Source organism: Lichtheimia ornata (genome assembly GCF_029851405.1).
Source record: "Lichtheimia ornata isolate CBS 291.66 chromosome Unknown scaffold00024, whole genome shotgun sequence".
Classification (NCBI taxonomy): domain Eukaryota; kingdom Fungi; phylum Mucoromycota; class Mucoromycetes; order Mucorales; family Lichtheimiaceae; genus Lichtheimia; species Lichtheimia ornata.
In genome coordinates this window covers 176,121-192,874 of record NW_026695344.1, presented here as the reverse complement: position 1 = coordinate 192,874, position 16,754 = coordinate 176,121, and the positions used below count along the sequence as shown (strand labels likewise).

Sequence of the window (16,754 nt, the reverse complement as noted above, 5' to 3'; positions counted from 1 at the left end):
GTGTGTGTTTATTCTCCTCCCTTCTCCTTATCGCTTTATTCTCCTCCTCCCCCATGAATGGGACATGCGCCATTTTCACACATAAATGATATGATGCCTTTGTTTCACATCACATCCTTGTTACCATTACAACGGTGGCTATGTCGTGTTATCATAAAATCGTGTGTTACCATCTCATCCGTCAAGCACTATTCATATCAAATGTGTGGGTGATGCATGATGATATAGAAAGAAAAGTAATACTGTAGCTGAGCAGGAGCACGTTAATGATGGTTTCATTGTTTGATAAGATGATTGTCATTATGCTACAACAATGGTGCTTTAATGATTGTTTCTTTTAATGCATGAATCATGACAAAGGAGAAGGAGGGGTAGTAGTGTATCACAATGTCAGTCAACTAATCGGTAATACACACCTGGGAAATACCCTGCAGCAAAGTTTGCTCACGGGGCTTCGTCATTGGCTATCAAAGGCGGATGGGATATGAATAGATCGATAGGATGATTGCTGCCAGGTGACCCCATCGTCATGCAGCATTATACACACAAAGTGCTATGGGTAGGAGTGAGGGATGTGTGTTGTGTGGAGATAAAAAAGTGGATGGGCGGTATGGAAGCTATCTACAAAGTGTAATAATGCAAGTGGACAATATGCTGCTCTCACCTCCGACCTTTATTGCCAGTGAATTTTCAGTGCAATGGCCGTATCAAACAGCTCTCTCTCTTTCTCTTTTCTCTTGGTGCAAGCAATTATCCTCATTAGATACCAAGCACGCTGTGCTCTAATACATTTCCTATCCAAGCCCATTTTTTATTGATACCAAAATGCTACGGTCACCTACTGCTTCTGACGAGAACGATGAAGGACCCGGTAAATTATTGTTTGCTATGCCGCAGCACAAAAACCATGCCTTTCTCACGAAGAAGCTTGCATCCTTAGACAATGAATCAACCTCCACTGTACAATCGAACCCTCAACACCCGAATGCAGCTATACACCGCCTTTCGATTCCAGTAGCTATGCAACCAGTTGTAACCACGGCAACAAGAAGGCAGCAACAGCAACCAGTTGACTACTTGTCGTTAAGTGATGCACTTGAAGGAGGAGAGTCTGCCGACGATGAGGCGTCTTGTGACATTGCGGATTCCACTGATTCGTTGCTTGGGAGAGAGTCTCTTGAGCTTGCGTTGAGCGATAATGACCAAGACGAGGACGACGACGGGGTGGGTTCTGATACACTATTTCAACTATTGGGTGGGCAAAGAGATCTTGAGCAACGCATGAAAGCAATCGAGGAAGCACAAGAGCAGTGCAGCACCTCCTCCCGTGACGAGCAACAATTCAACATCCCCACTGTATTTCGTGTGATGTATATGGGAGCATGTTCAGAAAAGGACAAACGAATACTATTTAGAAAGCTGTCGAGAGCCCTCTCTACACTCTTCCATGATTGTCCATCATTTTTCATTCGCAATCCACACATATTCAAGGAGAGGAAACACCATCTTTTATTGATGAGTCTACTACCAGATGAGGAGGATGGAGAGGAAAACATTGTTGAGACCTGTGAAGACAATGGACTATCAATCATCGAAGCTGATTTTTCTTGGTCGACTGTGTCGGCGGAAAAGGACAAGCTCAATCATATGATCACTCGCTATCTTTGTATCCAATGCGAATATGCCATTCAACAAGATCCTTGGTCATCATCATCCAACACTTCAAATCAACAAAATGAGAATTTCGACGGATTTTTGTACCCTGAGAGAACCCCCAATGGTATCGATCTTTGCATTTACTTTTACGATGGAAGTTCAGGTACCACGCGTGAGGATGATCAAGTGGAGGAAGACCTGATTATCTTGTGGCAGTTAAAGAAACTTGGCATCCCCATCATTCCTATCTTATCATCATCTCCACCACCATCTGCAATGAGACGTGCTAGTATGCGATCACCCACTAGTCCTTTATTCAATACTCCTCCTCATCCTCCTCTTCGATCAGTGGCAGATCGCCGAACACGACTTGCTGATATGCTTGCAAAATACAAGATTCGATGCATCGACATTGCACTTTCAAGCTTGGATATTGGACAACCTCCTTCATTTCAAAGAAGAAACACCAACCATACCACCACACATCCAAATCTTGAAAATCGTCTTGGTCGAGATTGGGCAATATCCAGCATCACAGCACCTGCTCCTTACAACATTCTTACTGTTGAACAATTCTCAGCACTCGATCCACAAGCTTTATTTTCAATTCTCAAGCAATGTCGACAAAAAGCATTAAGAAAAGAGAAGCTCTTGCAACAAATTACTCGTTCACGTGATCCCACTGCTGCTGCTGCTGCTCATCCATCATTTGCTACTACAATGACGACCCACCATCAGCAACCATCACCACCATCATCCACTTCACCTGTGTATACTGTGTCAAAACAAGAACCCACACCTGATTCATCAAGCACTCAATCATCGTTTATTGCACCTCGTCACAACTTGTTTGGATTAATTATGGTTGTGCTATGCACGGCATTGTGTATTTCATGGTACTATTCTTCATCATTTCCGCGGGAATCGGAAGTTTGGACAGCATCATTATCAGTGGCCAACAATGCATCGTCTTTTGTGATTGAACTACGTGGATCAAGTAATGCGGATCAACAAAAGGTTTACGAGATTGCTGTTCCAGTATCATCCGCTTGTCTTGAATCATCTACGCCTGTGCCACTTGCCGATATCCAATTTATGCATCCACCACGCATTGATCTTGTACAACAACAATCACATTGTCAGCCAGCTCATCCTTCTTCTTCATCATCCCCGCAATCATCTCAGCCTTCTCATCATCAACATCACTCGGCTCATTCACAACATGATGACTCTTATCATTGGGATCAATTACGGCGTACAGCTGCTTATTTCTTCGGTAGCCCTACCAAGATCATAAAGACCGTGTTCAATAGAGAGCAGCATCATTGATCCTTATTACGACAACAATCAACCATCTTCGATCCTTTTTTTTTGTTTTTCTGTAGCTTTCTTCTTCTTTGTTCTTGTACAATGGTTTCTTGTTTCCTTTGCTTTGTTCCCTCAGTCACATATACACACACACGCACACCCACCCATTTCCTGAATATATTGTACATATCGTACTCTCCCACATCCTTCTTCTTCCTCCTTTGTAGTTGATGTTTTTTACTTTTGCTTGCTTATATAAAGATCCTTCTTGCTTTCACACATGATCTTGTACAAGATTGTAGTTCTATAAATAAGTACCATCATGGTACAAAGACCATGCATTCATTGTCAAGGAGTGTGAGAGGTGAATGGAGCATTTAATTGCAGCTGCTGCCCAGCGGCACTTGACCACATTAGGACTTGCATGAAATTTGATACATCTTTGTTTCCCTTTCTTCCATGATACACGTCTATGAAGCTCTCTCCTCTGAATGTCATTGCGTGGATTCACCCTGGATCAGCAACCACAATCCCGTACCAGGCACCACGATTACGCTCCATGAGCGACACTAGTGTAGCTGTGGAATGGAATGGAGGTATGATACAATTGGAAGCTTGATCCCAAACGCGACACTCGATTGAATGGAGACTCTTTTCAAACAGGATCGACTCAAGACAGCAAGCCCGAGTATGTCGAGTAGACCTTTACAAGCATTTATCAAGGCTGATACATCATCCCATTACCAGGATTATCAGTGAAGCTTTTCATTTTTCAAAGTGCCTACGTGCAGATCAGCAATCTATTAGCACATGCTCCCGTGAGAACCATCAGCTAGTTGAGATGGCATTAGAAGGTAATCTACGATCCAGCTATGATATTTGGATGGGATGGATGCTCATTCTCCATGATAGGGTACAACACAGCATGTATCTTTATGGCTGTGGGGTAAGTGCTCTTCATTGTCTTATTGGTGTTTTCGAGAGAAAGCTAACAATGATCTTAGGGGCGCGGATGGATCCAAGCTTAGGTAATTATCAGAACCCAAGGCATGCAGCAAAATGATATACTCATCACGTGATTCCATCATCCCCAAAGGAAGGATCTTATGCACCAGCTCATCAGTCGACTAGGCGTTCAGCTGACAAAGGTCAACACCGATCGCAAAAAGAAATCCATGACCGAGATCCAAATGGAATACGCGTAAGTAGCAATTCGGATATACACCTAAAGGCAATATCTGATGGATGTATATTATTGTTGCTGTAGGTATGTCGGGATTGTCGACAATTGTTGCTATGATCTTCGAATGGGGAACCGTATTGAAAGTATGATGGACCACGTGGCGGCTCTTTGCGCAAACAAAACTCACACATTATACCATGTAGATGCGATCATGATGTCTAAAGGAATCGACCAGTGCATGAAACGCGTCAACCACGTCGACAAGATTTGGTCACGAGTCAAAGATGGAGCTTCTGTACCTTTTGTATTGCAAATTCGGTTGACAGACGAGGCACATTTCATGGGTCATTTATCCATTGTCGATTTACAACAACCCGAATTCCGACAACCACTCGTGTTACAACCAGCAGCCAGCATCTATTGCTCGTTTGAACAATTGAGTAAGCATTATGATGTATTGCTTAAGCATGGATGGCTGACGAAGCAAAAATACAGGAGCCATTATCGAGCTAGTGACAACCAAGAAGCCTGCAGAGACGATGTCTGATATCGATAATAGCGTGCTTAGTCAGTTGCTCCTACAGCACTTTTGCGGCTTTGGTCAAACTTTGGTATATGCACATTACAATGTAAGCAATCCTCCTCGTCCTCCTCTTCTTCAAAACTTACCCAATTTATGTTCATTATAGGAATCATTGCATTATGATTTGGATGAAGCGTTGGAGTCATTACGATTCTCTCAAGCACTACAAATGGTGAGGTGCCTTGCAGTAACCAACAAGTCAGATGTACGGGTCCACTATTATCGCAACATGATGAAGAAGTTTGCACTTGAGCTTGACAAAAAGAAGGCAAGGTGCTTGAGGATGTCATCAAACCAATCACTAACCATCATATATATACTATGACAGGATTCTCATGATGCTCAGCTTGCAAAAAAGAACATGGAATTGACCGACGCCAAAGAGCAACTGGAAATTCAACGTCAACAGATCCAGGGACTGCAAAAAAAGTACAACCAGCTTCTTCAAGAGGAGGAGGATGATTTAGAATTTGTTTGGAGTGTGCCAATGAGGAAGGTGAAGGTATGTCCTTCGAGAAGGTGCATAGAGAGTCCCAATCTCATAACTTTATTTGTGTAGGATCAAAATGTACAAACCAATGATCATCCAAAGAACGTCAACGAGGAGTCGGTAAGCCTGACCAGGTTACGGGAGATCTACGCATTGCGCAAGACTGCTACGTACGCCTGCGAGCTTGAGAGACGCATCCTAGAACTCAAAGTGAAATATCGTCAAGGTATGCATATCACATGAGTTGTACATTCCCCTTCAAATTCTTAATCATGTTTTTTGGATAGCTATTGCAATGCGTGGCAAAGGCACTTTCAATGACGAGGTAAGCGTGACCCACAAGGTATTTCACTCATAAGTTATTAAATCTTCACAAAAAAAAGTCTAGCACATACCCACCAGATGCAAGGGGTGATACTTTGAGAAGCTACAAGGAATCCGGATCTCTTGATGCATCATCTCGACGTGCACAATTTGAAGCAAAGGGACTCAAGGTACTTCTACTTTTACTGCGTGCTCCTCCTTTTTTTCTCCGAACATGTAATGACCCAAATGACTTTTTTTGGTAGATCAATGCGAGAGCTGATACTGCCAAGATATCGCGTCTTGAAGAGAGGATAGTGGGCCTGATAGCAGAAAAAGAGCATATGCAAAAAGAGGTATGGTAATTGCATGGATCGTGTAACGTGATGCATGAAAATTCATTTCTTTGTTCACGTAGGTTGTCGAATCCACAAAGAAAGTTGGGACCTTGAATGGGAACCTCGAGCAGCTGAAAGTAAGAAATACCACATTCCATCATCGGTGAGATACTAATTGGGAAAACATGATGTTACTTAGGGCGAGTTGAATGAATACAAACAACGAGTGAAGAATTACCAAGCACAAGTCGAGAAAGAAAAGGTAGATTGTCGTTCAATTAGTCGACCCGTTCATAATCAGACTAATCCTTTTTGTTGTATGTACCTGATATTGTCTCATAGCAACGATGGAAAGAGGAGGTGCGATGGAATGAGGAACAATCAATCCAAATGCAGGAGGAGCGGAATCGAGTACGACATTATATGCAGGAATTACGAGTGCAAATCGCACAAGCCATGACAGGCGACCTCAACAAGGATCATATGGATTCCGTTGCCAAGGCAGTCTCTCTTGATGAATTGATTTCTTTGAATTTGCCGCAAACAATGGCGCCAAATATCGCTGCAGAGATGATGGCACATGATGATGATGATGATGTATTGATGGATCCTATCGACAGCAGCATGATACCAGCAACGTTGATACCACCCGAACAACAATCAAGCGGTGAACCAGATTCATTCTCCATCAGCAAAGCTGCTCGTTCTTCTACGTTTGATGAAATCGACAATGACGATATGCAACATCCTCAAATACAAACGCATGCACGGGCATCTGAGAAGGTCACATACGACAGTAATAATCAAGCTGGCAGTAGCAGTAATGCTGATATTGTTCATGACCGAGGTTCCCTGAGAGGAGAAGCATTGCAACACCCGCAAGCAAAATATCCGCCCACAACCATCAAAAAGTCCTCTGTACAAGCTAGTGGCAAATCAAGATTGCGAGGTTCTATCGATGAAAATGAATCGTTACAAGTGATGAAAGATGCCCAATTTGGTATTGGTGAACAATCAAGGAAGCGGAAACAGTCATTGCAAACCAAAAACACCGATACAGGAGAGATGATATCGAAAGGGAAGCGTAAATTTGGAGAAAAGAGTAGCAATTAGTAGGATGAATTAGACTTAGGTAGTATCAAGGTGTTTCGTTTGATCCATAAAAGATGTTTAAGATACACATTGTAGCCTTGACTGCTGCCGTTGAAATACTAGGATCACATCACACATAACGATAAATGGATTGGAATGCCATGTCCTTTCTCACGTCTTCTTTTTCCCTTTTTTTTCTTTGTTCTCATTCCTGCATATGTTGTCCTCATTTGCTTTCCCTGATCCCCCAACAAGGGCTGCCAAAGCAGCACTAAAGAAAAAGACACGAGAGGATGATCCAGCTTTGCACAGCTTAACAGACTTGGTTAATCGATTGGGTGCTCAGTTGGACAAGTTGGAAAGTATTAGCACAGTCGAAGAGGAACCACATGAAGAAGAAGCAAAGCGGGATGATTCAGCATCCAATTACAAGCCTGCTACTGCTATGGCACCTCATGAACAGCAGCACCCCGTGGACCCTTTTTCTATGGAGGTACTTGAATCATACGAAAAGCTTTTGCAACAAGAACCCCTTTTGCATAAGCAGCATCATTGCTGCTGCTGTTCGGCAACAACACCAGGCACCGTAACAGCTGCACCAGGTATTCCATGGCCATTGCCCCAACAACCATGCCGTGAGTTATCCACAGATGAAGATCCTTTGCAAGCAGCATACACGCACTGGTGTACTTTGATGCGGTGTCTCCCATTAATGGCCCCCTCAGCACAGACCCATGTACGCGTTATTGGGTTATATGCGATGCGACAGCTTCTTCAAGCCATGGATGCTCGTCGATGCACTTCAACAGCAACCCTTACTAGTAACGGACATAAGAGCACCACACGATGTACTACGGCGACTTGTTCAACATCAGTTGCATCACCAAGACAACAATCCTATAACAATACGAGTGCCACTCTCCAAGCGGCTAATAATAATAATAATAATGGACCACATCAGGCTACATCCTTGACCCTGGCTCCTCTCTCCTCATCCTCTCTCCTCAAAAACTCCTCTAGTTGCCTAAATATCTATGCTCACACCGACGCAACGCGTAAGAAGGCTGATGCATGGATCCCTCATATCAGGGATCAAAGAACAACACCATCCTCTATCCCATCATCACCTCCTCCACCAGCGCCACAACCATCATCAGCATCATCCATGCACCATTATTACTCCACTACTACTGCTACTACCCCACCCAATGCCACTTCATCCTCCTCCTCCAGTGATCATCATCGTCGTCATGCCAAACTTCGAAAATGGTTCTTTAAGCGAAATAATCGTGTAGCACCCCAAAGCTTCTAGTCGTAGTAACTATACTTTTTCTTTCTTCATATCCTTTTTGTACCCTTTTGCTACAATAAAGATCTCTGTCGATTGTTTCCTTGATGCGTCTGGTTTCTCCTGCTTGACAAGTCTGAACCGTGTCTTGAGCTTTTTCCGAAAGTCGACCTCGTCGCCGCCCATGAGTAGCTACCACCCCCATGCACCCCATTGAATAAACGCGGCATCCATCAATTACGTTGCCATGCCAATCATACCTTGGTTACCAATGAGCCGTTATGAGCAAGTACTGTTTCAGCGAATGCAAATACTGCTTCACAAAGTTCCTGTGTATAAAAGAATGAGTGTATGGGTTGGGGAGGAGATAATAGGAGTAGTATTGATGGTTACCATGGATCTTGCATGATCTGCTGTATGATTACCCGAGAAGCTTGGAGCCATATCTGAACATACGAGATCCACTGGTCGTCCTTGGAGTGCATCCATGATGGTCTTTTGTATTGATGGTTGTGTAAAGTCGCCTTGTATCAAATGTGCATGTGGAATAGGTTCAATGGGAAGTAAATCCACACCAATCACTGTGGCACCTTTGTTAACAGCTACTTGAGTGAATCCACCAGGTGCAGCACCAACATCCACCACGACGTTGCCTCGTCGTATGAGTTTATACTTTTGATCAAGTTGGATAAGCTTGAATGCACTTCTTGCTCGGAATTGATTGGATTTGGCAGCCTTCACATAGGGATCGCGTGCCTGTCGCTGAAGCCAAGCTTTGGATGAATACCATGCACGCTGCATATTTGTGTATACCAAATGGAAAGAAAAGCTCTGTTTCAATACACAACAATGGGCAAGGCGTGTTTTCAAATAACACATTGTTAATTCCGCTGCTGCTGCTGCGTCCTGCTCTTTTCTTTTACCACTACTGCTCCTTTTTTCACACATGGATGACTCGACAACATTAGGAAAGGTAGGTTGGCGGCATTCCTTGCTCTTGGATCAACCACACGCAGATGCAGCGGTTGTCTTTATCAGATGGTGGGCAACCTAATGGCAATTGCAGTGGGTTGCTTCTGCTTGAGCAAGTGTCCTTGCACTCTTTATTATATGCGCTCCCGATCCTACTCTTCTTTTTTCTTTCTTTCTCTTTCTCTTTCTCTTTCGCTTGCTCCTTTGGAAATACGACCAGCACGTATCGGATGATATGGAGGATGTCATTGATGACGAAGACGAGTTTTCACTACCTCGCAACGCCGAGATCACTGGTTACATTGATTACGACAAGACACACCATGTTTCCATGGAAACGCATATTCCAGAATCCAATGTCGGCTACAGATTATTGCAAAAGATGGGATGGCGTGAGGGCCAAGGGCTTGGATCCACTGGTCAAGGTAAGGCTCATATTCACACCATGCATCAACGATTCAACCCTTTGACATTTGGGATGAATAGGTCGTGTTGATCCTGTACGAATTGATGTGAAGGAAGATGTCATTGGTATTGGCAAAGCTCAAGAGGAACAAGCCTATCACGTATCATCCACCGCCAAACGCAAAGCTCTCGGCAGCGAAAAGCAATTGGAGGAGACTGCTGAAGAACGACAACAACGTGAAAGCAAAGCTGAGAAACAACAATTGATTGCTGAGGAATTGAAGCAAGTCAAACGTGCCTTTTATTGTGAGCTTTGTGACAAGCAATACAGCAAGATTGCCGAGTACGAGCAGCATCTTCAAAGCTATGATCACCATCACAAAAAGGTACGTGGGAATATGGGATACCAAATGGATTCATGTCTAATGGTTGCTATAGAGATTCAAAGATATGAAGGAATCGACTCGAAAATCTGGATTTGCGCGATCTGAACAAGATAAACGACGAGAGCGTGAGAGAAAGAGAGAAGAACGAGAATTGAAACGGATGCACGAAGCAATGCTACAACGAGCTGGTGGTGGTGGTGCAAAGTCATCGACAAGCCATGATACAACAACAACGACGACAACGACTCGATCCAACAACACAAGCAGCAATAGTAGTGGAGGATGGGTGACAAATGTGCCTCAATCATCAAGTGGCGGTGGATGGGTATCAGCAAACGACAATTCAGGTGGTAAAAGTGGTGGATGGGCAGCCGTGAATGATCAGCCTACAAGTACCAGTGATAATAGCAGCCGTGGTGGTGGTGGTGGTAGTAGTAGCAATAGTAATAGTGGTGGTGGTGGTGGTGGATGGAATAGTGTATCTGAATCAGCCACGACATCGACAACGACACCATCTACACCACCTCGAAAGTTTACATTAGATGCCCCTAAAAAGAAGCCTGCTGGATTTCGATTTGGATTCAATAAAAAGTGAACCGATAAATGCACACAATCTCCGCATTCGTAAAAGAAAAAAAGCCTTGGTAATCGTTACCCCAGATTTAACTTTTTTGTCTCGCTCTGTTTTTTTTCCCACTATTCTTTATTCATATGAAATCCATCTACACAGTTAGATCGAGCATGCTACTGCTGCTCGTGCTGACTATGTGGATAGCAGCTGTAGTATGTCAATCACCTTCCAACCCAGCGTTCTGGGAACTCCCAAGACGATACAACGTTTCCGCACCAGCAGAAGATCGTAACAGCCACGAACGTGTCGCCGTCTCCCAAGATTTCCAAACGATTTATGCGGGCAGCGATCTGCATCAGCCAACACGAGTATGCATTTATTGTTCATTGTAACAAAAAGGAGGGTTGCTAAAAGATAAACGTCTATAGCGTATCTTGTTCTATTACTCGACTTGTTGCAACTCGACGAATACGACGTTTGAACAACTTCAGCGGCTCAACGGCAACAATTTGCGTTTTCCTTCTATTCAAAACCGTGCTGTGATGGCTCTTGTCGACCGAGGGAATTGTAGCTGGTCCGAGAAACTCTCAATGGCTGCTCATTTATCAGCAACCAACGGCATCAACTTGACAGCTCTTATGGTCACCGATAATCAATCGTATCCAGGCGCAGATTATCAATTACATACACCACAAACGGTCAATCAAGCAGTCCAGTATTCAACACCACTTCCAAATGAACGCAACATTTCATTCATGGAGGATAATGATTTACGAGATGGGTCGTCATTGATATCGTTCCCCGTCTATTTCGGTCCTTTCAAGTATGGTGATGATATGCAAGAATCTATCATCAATGTCAACAACAACAACATGAATGACTCGATTCGCGTGTTTTGGGATGTTGCAGCGTATCTCGCTCCCTTAACGGTACAAGAACGCAATGGCCCAATATTCACTCGTGGATACCTATCCTACATTATCGCACTGGCTGCGGTGTTTCTTGTTGGTAAGCATCATCATCATTGGCCCACCCTACTCATGATTGCCCAATAAGAATGTTGGCTAATGCAACAACAACAACAACAGCCTTGTTTGCAGGTGTCATCTTTTTACGTTGGTGGCGTGTACGACAATTACGAGAACAAATGGATTATGAGACACAGCTCAATGCCCATGCCTATAATATGCAAATGCGAATGCAAGCCAAGCCCTTACCTGTTGACGTGGTGAATGCATTACCCATAACGCGATATACACCGGGCCAAATCAAGAATGGGAGCTGTGCAATTTGCTTGGATGACTTTGAGGAAGGAGAATCCGATATCCGTATCTTGGGGTGTGGTCATGGATTTTGTGTATTATGCATTGGTAAGTGTGTGTGTGTGTGTGGGATATATATGTGTCGCACAAAAGAGATGTCGACTCATCACCTATTGGATCATCTTGTAGACCCATGGCTCACACAAAAATCTACCTTGTGTCCGATTTGTAAATACGATTGTATGCCACCCGATCGAGCGGCCAATGATGGTAACCATGCTGAACCTGGAGAATCATCACATCATGCTGCTGTTGCTGCTACTGCTGGGACCGAGACTAATAATTTGCTTCGCGGCGAGAATCATGATTCGTCTGTGGAATTACAACAAATCGTTACTCATCCAACAGAACAACAACCACCTCCGCAACAGCATCCGGAAGAGCAATCACCATCAGCCGATAGCAACAACAATGCATTGACAACTCAATCATCAACCAATCATTGTGAGAATGATGATGAGTCATCGATTCATAAAGACACTCCAACAGAAAACAACAACAACAACAACAACAATCATAATCGCCACTCATGATGGATGCATCTCCTCCACCACCTATACCTTGTTTACAGTCATTATTGCAGCTATAGATATTGACATACGCCTTGTTTCACATTCTTATTGTACTATTTTTACTTTATAAAACGTCTAATGTATATTCTTCTTTTTCATTCATAAGGATTTCTACTTGTTGAAAGTCATAGGGAACATCACCAAAAGTGATCGCTTTCCGATAATGAGTTTCGGGGGTCAATGTGATGTTCTTTTCCATCATCAACAATGGAATCATGCATCATGCTGTACTCCCTCCCAGTGACTGCAGATTTAAGCAGGCACCTCCTCCATTGTCATCAGTGTTGTCAAATCCTCCTCGTTCCGCTCGCTTTATACTCTGCATATGAATGTCGCCGCTCAATTCAGGAAGGCAATCGCAAGACGTTTGGCACAAGTCAGCTCATGTTCAGAGGCTGAAGTCCTTGCAGCACTCGGCACACCAAAGACATCACTGATGCAGCAATTCAATATACCACTTCCTCGAGTTTTTCCAAAGGATCGCCTTCCCGATGCTCGCGATCTCGCTGACAAGGTTCATTTTCTTTTTTCTTTTCTCTCTCTTGTATAGAGACACTGAACGTGTGTATATATATGTATATGATAGTTTGGTTCATGTGATCCACTCATTGCAGACGTATCTGCTACTGGCAAGTTCCTCAACTTTGGTGTGAGGAGGACCGAGTACATCAAGCAAACATTGCAACAGGTGTATCAGGAGAAATCGACCTATGGATGTCATACCCAGAACGTACCACAGACCGTCGTGATCGATTACAGCTCGCCCAACATTGCAAAACCCTTCCATGCCGGTCATTTACGGAGCACCATCATTGGCAACTTTGTCAAACGTATCAATGAAGCGATGGGTCATCGAACGATTGGCATCAATTATCTTGGTGATTGGGGAAAACAATATGGTAAAGTGCAAATCATCTTTGCGGTTGTGCTTCTTTTGACATTCATGGATGATGATTCTAGGCTTGTTGAGTGTCGGATTTGAAAAGTATGGCAATGAGGAGGAATTACAAAAGGATCCAATCCATCATCTCTTTCAAGTGTATGTGCGCATCAACAGTGAAAAGGATGAGCTCGTTGAACAACAAGCGAATGCTTACTTTAAGCGGATGGAAGAAGGTGAGTTGCCTAATCCATGATATACATACGATGGTTGCTGATTGTGTGTATCCATGCAGGTGATCCTGAGGCATTGGCACAATGGAGAAGGTTGCGTGAGCTGAGTATACAGAGCTATGGCCCCACTTATCAGCGACTCGGCATTGAGTTTGATCGATACTCGGGTGAATCAGAGGCTGAGCCCTATCTTGATCGAGTTTATGACATGCTTCAACAACGTGATTTGATTACCGTGGATACCGAAACAGGGGCATGGTGTGTGGATCTTGAGGAGGAAAATCTTGGTCGGCCCATTGTACGACGAGCGGATGGAACAACACTCTATTTGACACGTGACTTGGCCATTATGCTACAGCGAATGGAGCAATACAACTTTGATACCGGCATCTACGTGATTGGTAACGACCAAGGTCACTATCTTCAACGTCTGTTTTGCATTGCACAAAAACTTGGTATCAACAGCCAATTGAAACACGTCTCCTTTGGCAAGGTCAATGGTATGTCGACTCGCAAAGGCACGGTGGTGTTCTTGGACGACATTTTGAATACGGCTCAGGAACAAATGGAAAAGAACATGCGTGAATCCGGCAAATACGACGAGCTTATGGAGACGGGTGTGGAAAAAGGCAATGAACGTTTATTGGGTTCAGAAGCAGTGGATACCGTAGCCGATCAATTGGGTGCCTCAGCCGTCATTGTGCAAGATTTGGCTTCTCGACGCGTATTGAATTATGACTTTTCATATGATCGCATGACAACTGCTCGTGGTTATACCGGTGTCTTTTTACAATACACACATGCAAGGATTTGTGGGTAAGTACAAGTCATGGATGAATAAATGTGGTGTGCTCGAGTTGACATTTTTTTTTATTTCTTTTATAGAATTGAAAGGAGGACGGGTGTACCCATCACCCCGGATTGCGATTTCTCATTGCTCAACGAAAAGGAAGCCTTTGAACTTAGTGTGCTCATTTCCCAATATCCAGACATTGTGGAATTATCATGGAGACAACTCGAACCCTGTACGTTGGTGCAATATCTTTTCAAACTCGCTCATTCTGCTAGCCAAGCCAATGCCAAGCTTCGTATCAAGGACATGGATCCCAAATTGGCTGAAGCCCGTATGCTCCTTCTTTGGAGTGCAAAGACAACGCTTGCTAATGGATTGAGATTGATTGGTGTCGAGCCTTTGGAACGCATGTAGTAGTAGTAGTAGTAGTAGTAGTAGTAGCAGTAGCAAAATGTATTATAGCTTTTAATCGAATGAAAATGATAGCAAAAAGAAAAACATGAATAGCAAAAGGAACAATGATTTGCGATAATAAGATATCATGGAGTGGGTGTGTACATATTAATGTCGGATGGCTTCTCGCTTTCGTTTTCGCTTGCATTTATGACACATGCACGTGCCATCACTGAGATCGGTCTCGGATTCAGTCGAGCTGACATTGGAAGAAGAGGAGCTGCTGCTGCTACTTGAGCTGCTGCTGCTGCTACTGCTAGAGCTGCTACTTGGAGGAATTCGAGGAACGTATTGTAAAGTCTGCAACCGTTTTGCGACACTGTCGTATTGATCAGGGTAAAGCTTTCCCAATTCTTGGATCTTGTTATACAACTTGGCACCAAGCTTTGGTCGACTATGACGTGTGTTGAGGTAAACATACTCGGCGTTGGTGGGCGAACAAAAGTTTTGAGTTACTGCAATGGTCATATCTACAAAGGCTGTTAGTTGAAATGCAATTGTTTACAACTACTACTACTACCACTTACCCAAATTCATAACCACATGTGCCCAACCGCCTGGTACAAAGATGGTCTCTCCAGGTCGCTGCAATACTTGAACCATACCCAATCGTTCACCCAACGTTCGAGTATCATTAGGGTCATCTCGTACTTGAAACTTTGGAAAGACAGTGCTGAACCAAGACACGGCTTCATGATCGTATGGCTTCATAGGTGGATCAATAATGTGCTTGGGAGTATGAGGTGGAAAAAGCGCCCAACGCTTATGCCCTTTAAGCAATGCATTCCATGCTGATGTTCCCAAAGGATCGGTATGAATTCTACCTTGTCCCTGTTAATCCTTCTGCCGAGATTGCAATACCAATAGTGGATATTTACCCAGTACCACTTCTTCCGCCACCAATCACTAGCCATCGATAAGGAGGTCGACGACGTTCACCCGTGAGACGAAATAGATCATCCTCGAAATAACTTGGCACCGTATAATCCTCAAGCAACGTGTTGGGTTGATCCGATTTTTTGCTGCTGCTGCTGCTGCTGGATTTCCGAGATCGTCGTCGTCGGTCTTTGTAGAATCCACTGTCAAAGATGTAAAGCGGTGAATCGTCCTCTTGGCCCTCTTTGTTGCTGTAGTGAAGGAAATGCTTCATCTTCAAATAAACATTGTTGTCATCATCATCCTCGCCAATCTTGAAGAGATGTGATCCATAACGTTCCTTGAGATACTAAATACACACATACATACATAGCCGTTATTATCATATCCCTCACCTTTTCCTTCACTCTGCTTTATACCTTTTCAGTCCAATACTTTTGTGCAGGCCATTCATCGGTCAAATGGGTGATAACAACTGGCAAGTTGGGTTCCTCGTACTTTGCAATAAACTCTTCCTTGCTGGTCGATCGGTAGTCGATCCGAGGAGTAACGTCAACGTAGGGGTTGATCCAGTAATCTTGCTTGCAGAATCGCCATTTCGACCATTGGAACAGATCCAGCTCTTTAAACTGATTGAGTTAAAGTTGTTTCCAGGAGAAATATACCTTGCTTTTACCTGAGCGTGCTTTCGTTTTAGCTCGGCGGATCTTGCGATCGTAGCGATGACCTTCCGATTCCTTGTACTTGGTCCTCTTTCTGGGTGACTGGCTACGATCACTATCTCGTTTGGACGGCATTGGGAAGGGAAAAGCGGCAGAGAAAGGAACCAAGCAAGCAAGCAACGACGACCTTGTATTGGGAGAAATGCAAAGAAAGAAAATAGAAATCAGGCCATCTCCACGGCATTCCATTTTTGGTGCAAGTCCGACCACAGCAGTAATGCTCGCATTGAGTATCCACAAAACAAGTACGTTTATATAATCTCAAACAAATGATATACATTTCGTGTAGGAATCAGGCTATGTACAATGATATTGAAAGATAAAAAAC

General features: G+C 43.7%; 8 protein-coding genes across 8 annotated transcripts; 6 read left to right on the top strand and 2 right to left on the bottom strand.

Annotated features, from left to right (window-relative positions):
• Positions 1 to 825: 825 nt before the first annotated feature.
• O0I10_005806 (uncharacterized protein) lies at positions 826 to 2,985 on the top strand (the record flags this gene model as incomplete). Its single annotated transcript, XM_058485843.1, has 1 exon — positions 826 to 2,985. The coding sequence occupies one exon, from the start codon at positions 826 to 828 to the stop codon at positions 2,983 to 2,985; it is 2,160 nt and encodes a 719-aa protein (XP_058343366.1).
• A 564-nt stretch (positions 2,986 to 3,549) lies between these two features.
• Positions 3,550 to 6,974, top strand: O0I10_005805 (uncharacterized protein; the record flags this gene model as incomplete). Its single annotated transcript, XM_058485842.1, has 17 exons — positions 3,550 to 3,560; positions 3,628 to 3,818; positions 3,877 to 3,910; positions 3,969 to 3,992; positions 4,061 to 4,165; positions 4,232 to 4,290; positions 4,351 to 4,587; positions 4,643 to 4,776; positions 4,837 to 4,998; positions 5,059 to 5,232; positions 5,290 to 5,446; positions 5,508 to 5,545; positions 5,604 to 5,714; positions 5,790 to 5,879; positions 5,942 to 5,998; positions 6,061 to 6,123; positions 6,204 to 6,974. The coding sequence occupies 17 exons, from the start codon at positions 3,550 to 3,552 to the stop codon at positions 6,972 to 6,974; spliced, it is 2,418 nt and encodes an 805-aa protein (XP_058343365.1).
• A 196-nt stretch (positions 6,975 to 7,170) lies between these two features.
• O0I10_005804 (uncharacterized protein) lies at positions 7,171 to 8,265 on the top strand (the record flags this gene model as incomplete). Its single annotated transcript, XM_058485841.1, has 1 exon — positions 7,171 to 8,265. The coding sequence occupies one exon, from the start codon at positions 7,171 to 7,173 to the stop codon at positions 8,263 to 8,265; it is 1,095 nt and encodes a 364-aa protein (XP_058343364.1).
• A 230-nt stretch (positions 8,266 to 8,495) lies between these two features.
• Positions 8,496 to 9,042, bottom strand: O0I10_005803 (ribosomal RNA large subunit methyltransferase J; the record flags this gene model as incomplete). The annotated part of the gene is made up of 2 exons (XM_058485840.1): positions 8,496 to 8,570; positions 8,635 to 9,042. The coding sequence occupies 2 exons, from the start codon at positions 9,040 to 9,042 to the stop codon at positions 8,496 to 8,498; spliced, it is 483 nt and encodes a 160-aa protein (XP_058343363.1).
• A 406-nt stretch (positions 9,043 to 9,448) lies between these two features.
• On the top strand, positions 9,449 to 10,599 carry O0I10_005802 (uncharacterized protein; the record flags this gene model as incomplete). Its single annotated transcript, XM_058485839.1, has 3 exons — positions 9,449 to 9,638; positions 9,700 to 10,004; positions 10,057 to 10,599. 3 exons carry the CDS (start codon positions 9,449 to 9,451, stop codon positions 10,597 to 10,599), a joined length of 1,038 nt encoding a protein of 345 aa, XP_058343362.1.
• A 116-nt stretch (positions 10,600 to 10,715) lies between these two features.
• Positions 10,716 to 12,430, top strand: O0I10_005801 (uncharacterized protein; the record flags this gene model as incomplete). Its single annotated transcript, XM_058485838.1, has 4 exons — positions 10,716 to 10,943; positions 11,004 to 11,583; positions 11,664 to 11,945; positions 12,027 to 12,430. The coding sequence occupies 4 exons, from the start codon at positions 10,716 to 10,718 to the stop codon at positions 12,428 to 12,430; spliced, it is 1,494 nt and encodes a 497-aa protein (XP_058343361.1).
• A 364-nt stretch (positions 12,431 to 12,794) lies between these two features.
• Positions 12,795 to 14,789, top strand: O0I10_005800 (arginine-tRNA ligase; the record flags this gene model as incomplete). The annotated part of the gene is made up of 5 exons (XM_058485837.1): positions 12,795 to 12,983; positions 13,056 to 13,368; positions 13,430 to 13,585; positions 13,645 to 14,398; positions 14,468 to 14,789. The coding sequence occupies 5 exons, from the start codon at positions 12,795 to 12,797 to the stop codon at positions 14,787 to 14,789; spliced, it is 1,734 nt and encodes a 577-aa protein (XP_058343360.1).
• Positions 14,790 to 14,936: 147 nt separating this feature from the next.
• On the bottom strand, positions 14,937 to 16,501 carry O0I10_005799 (uncharacterized protein; the record flags this gene model as incomplete). Its single annotated transcript, XM_058485836.1, has 5 exons — positions 14,937 to 15,298; positions 15,356 to 15,648; positions 15,707 to 16,053; positions 16,124 to 16,326; positions 16,381 to 16,501. The coding sequence occupies 5 exons, from the start codon at positions 16,499 to 16,501 to the stop codon at positions 14,937 to 14,939; spliced, it is 1,326 nt and encodes a 441-aa protein (XP_058343359.1).
• Between the last annotated feature and the right edge of the window lie 253 nt (positions 16,502 to 16,754).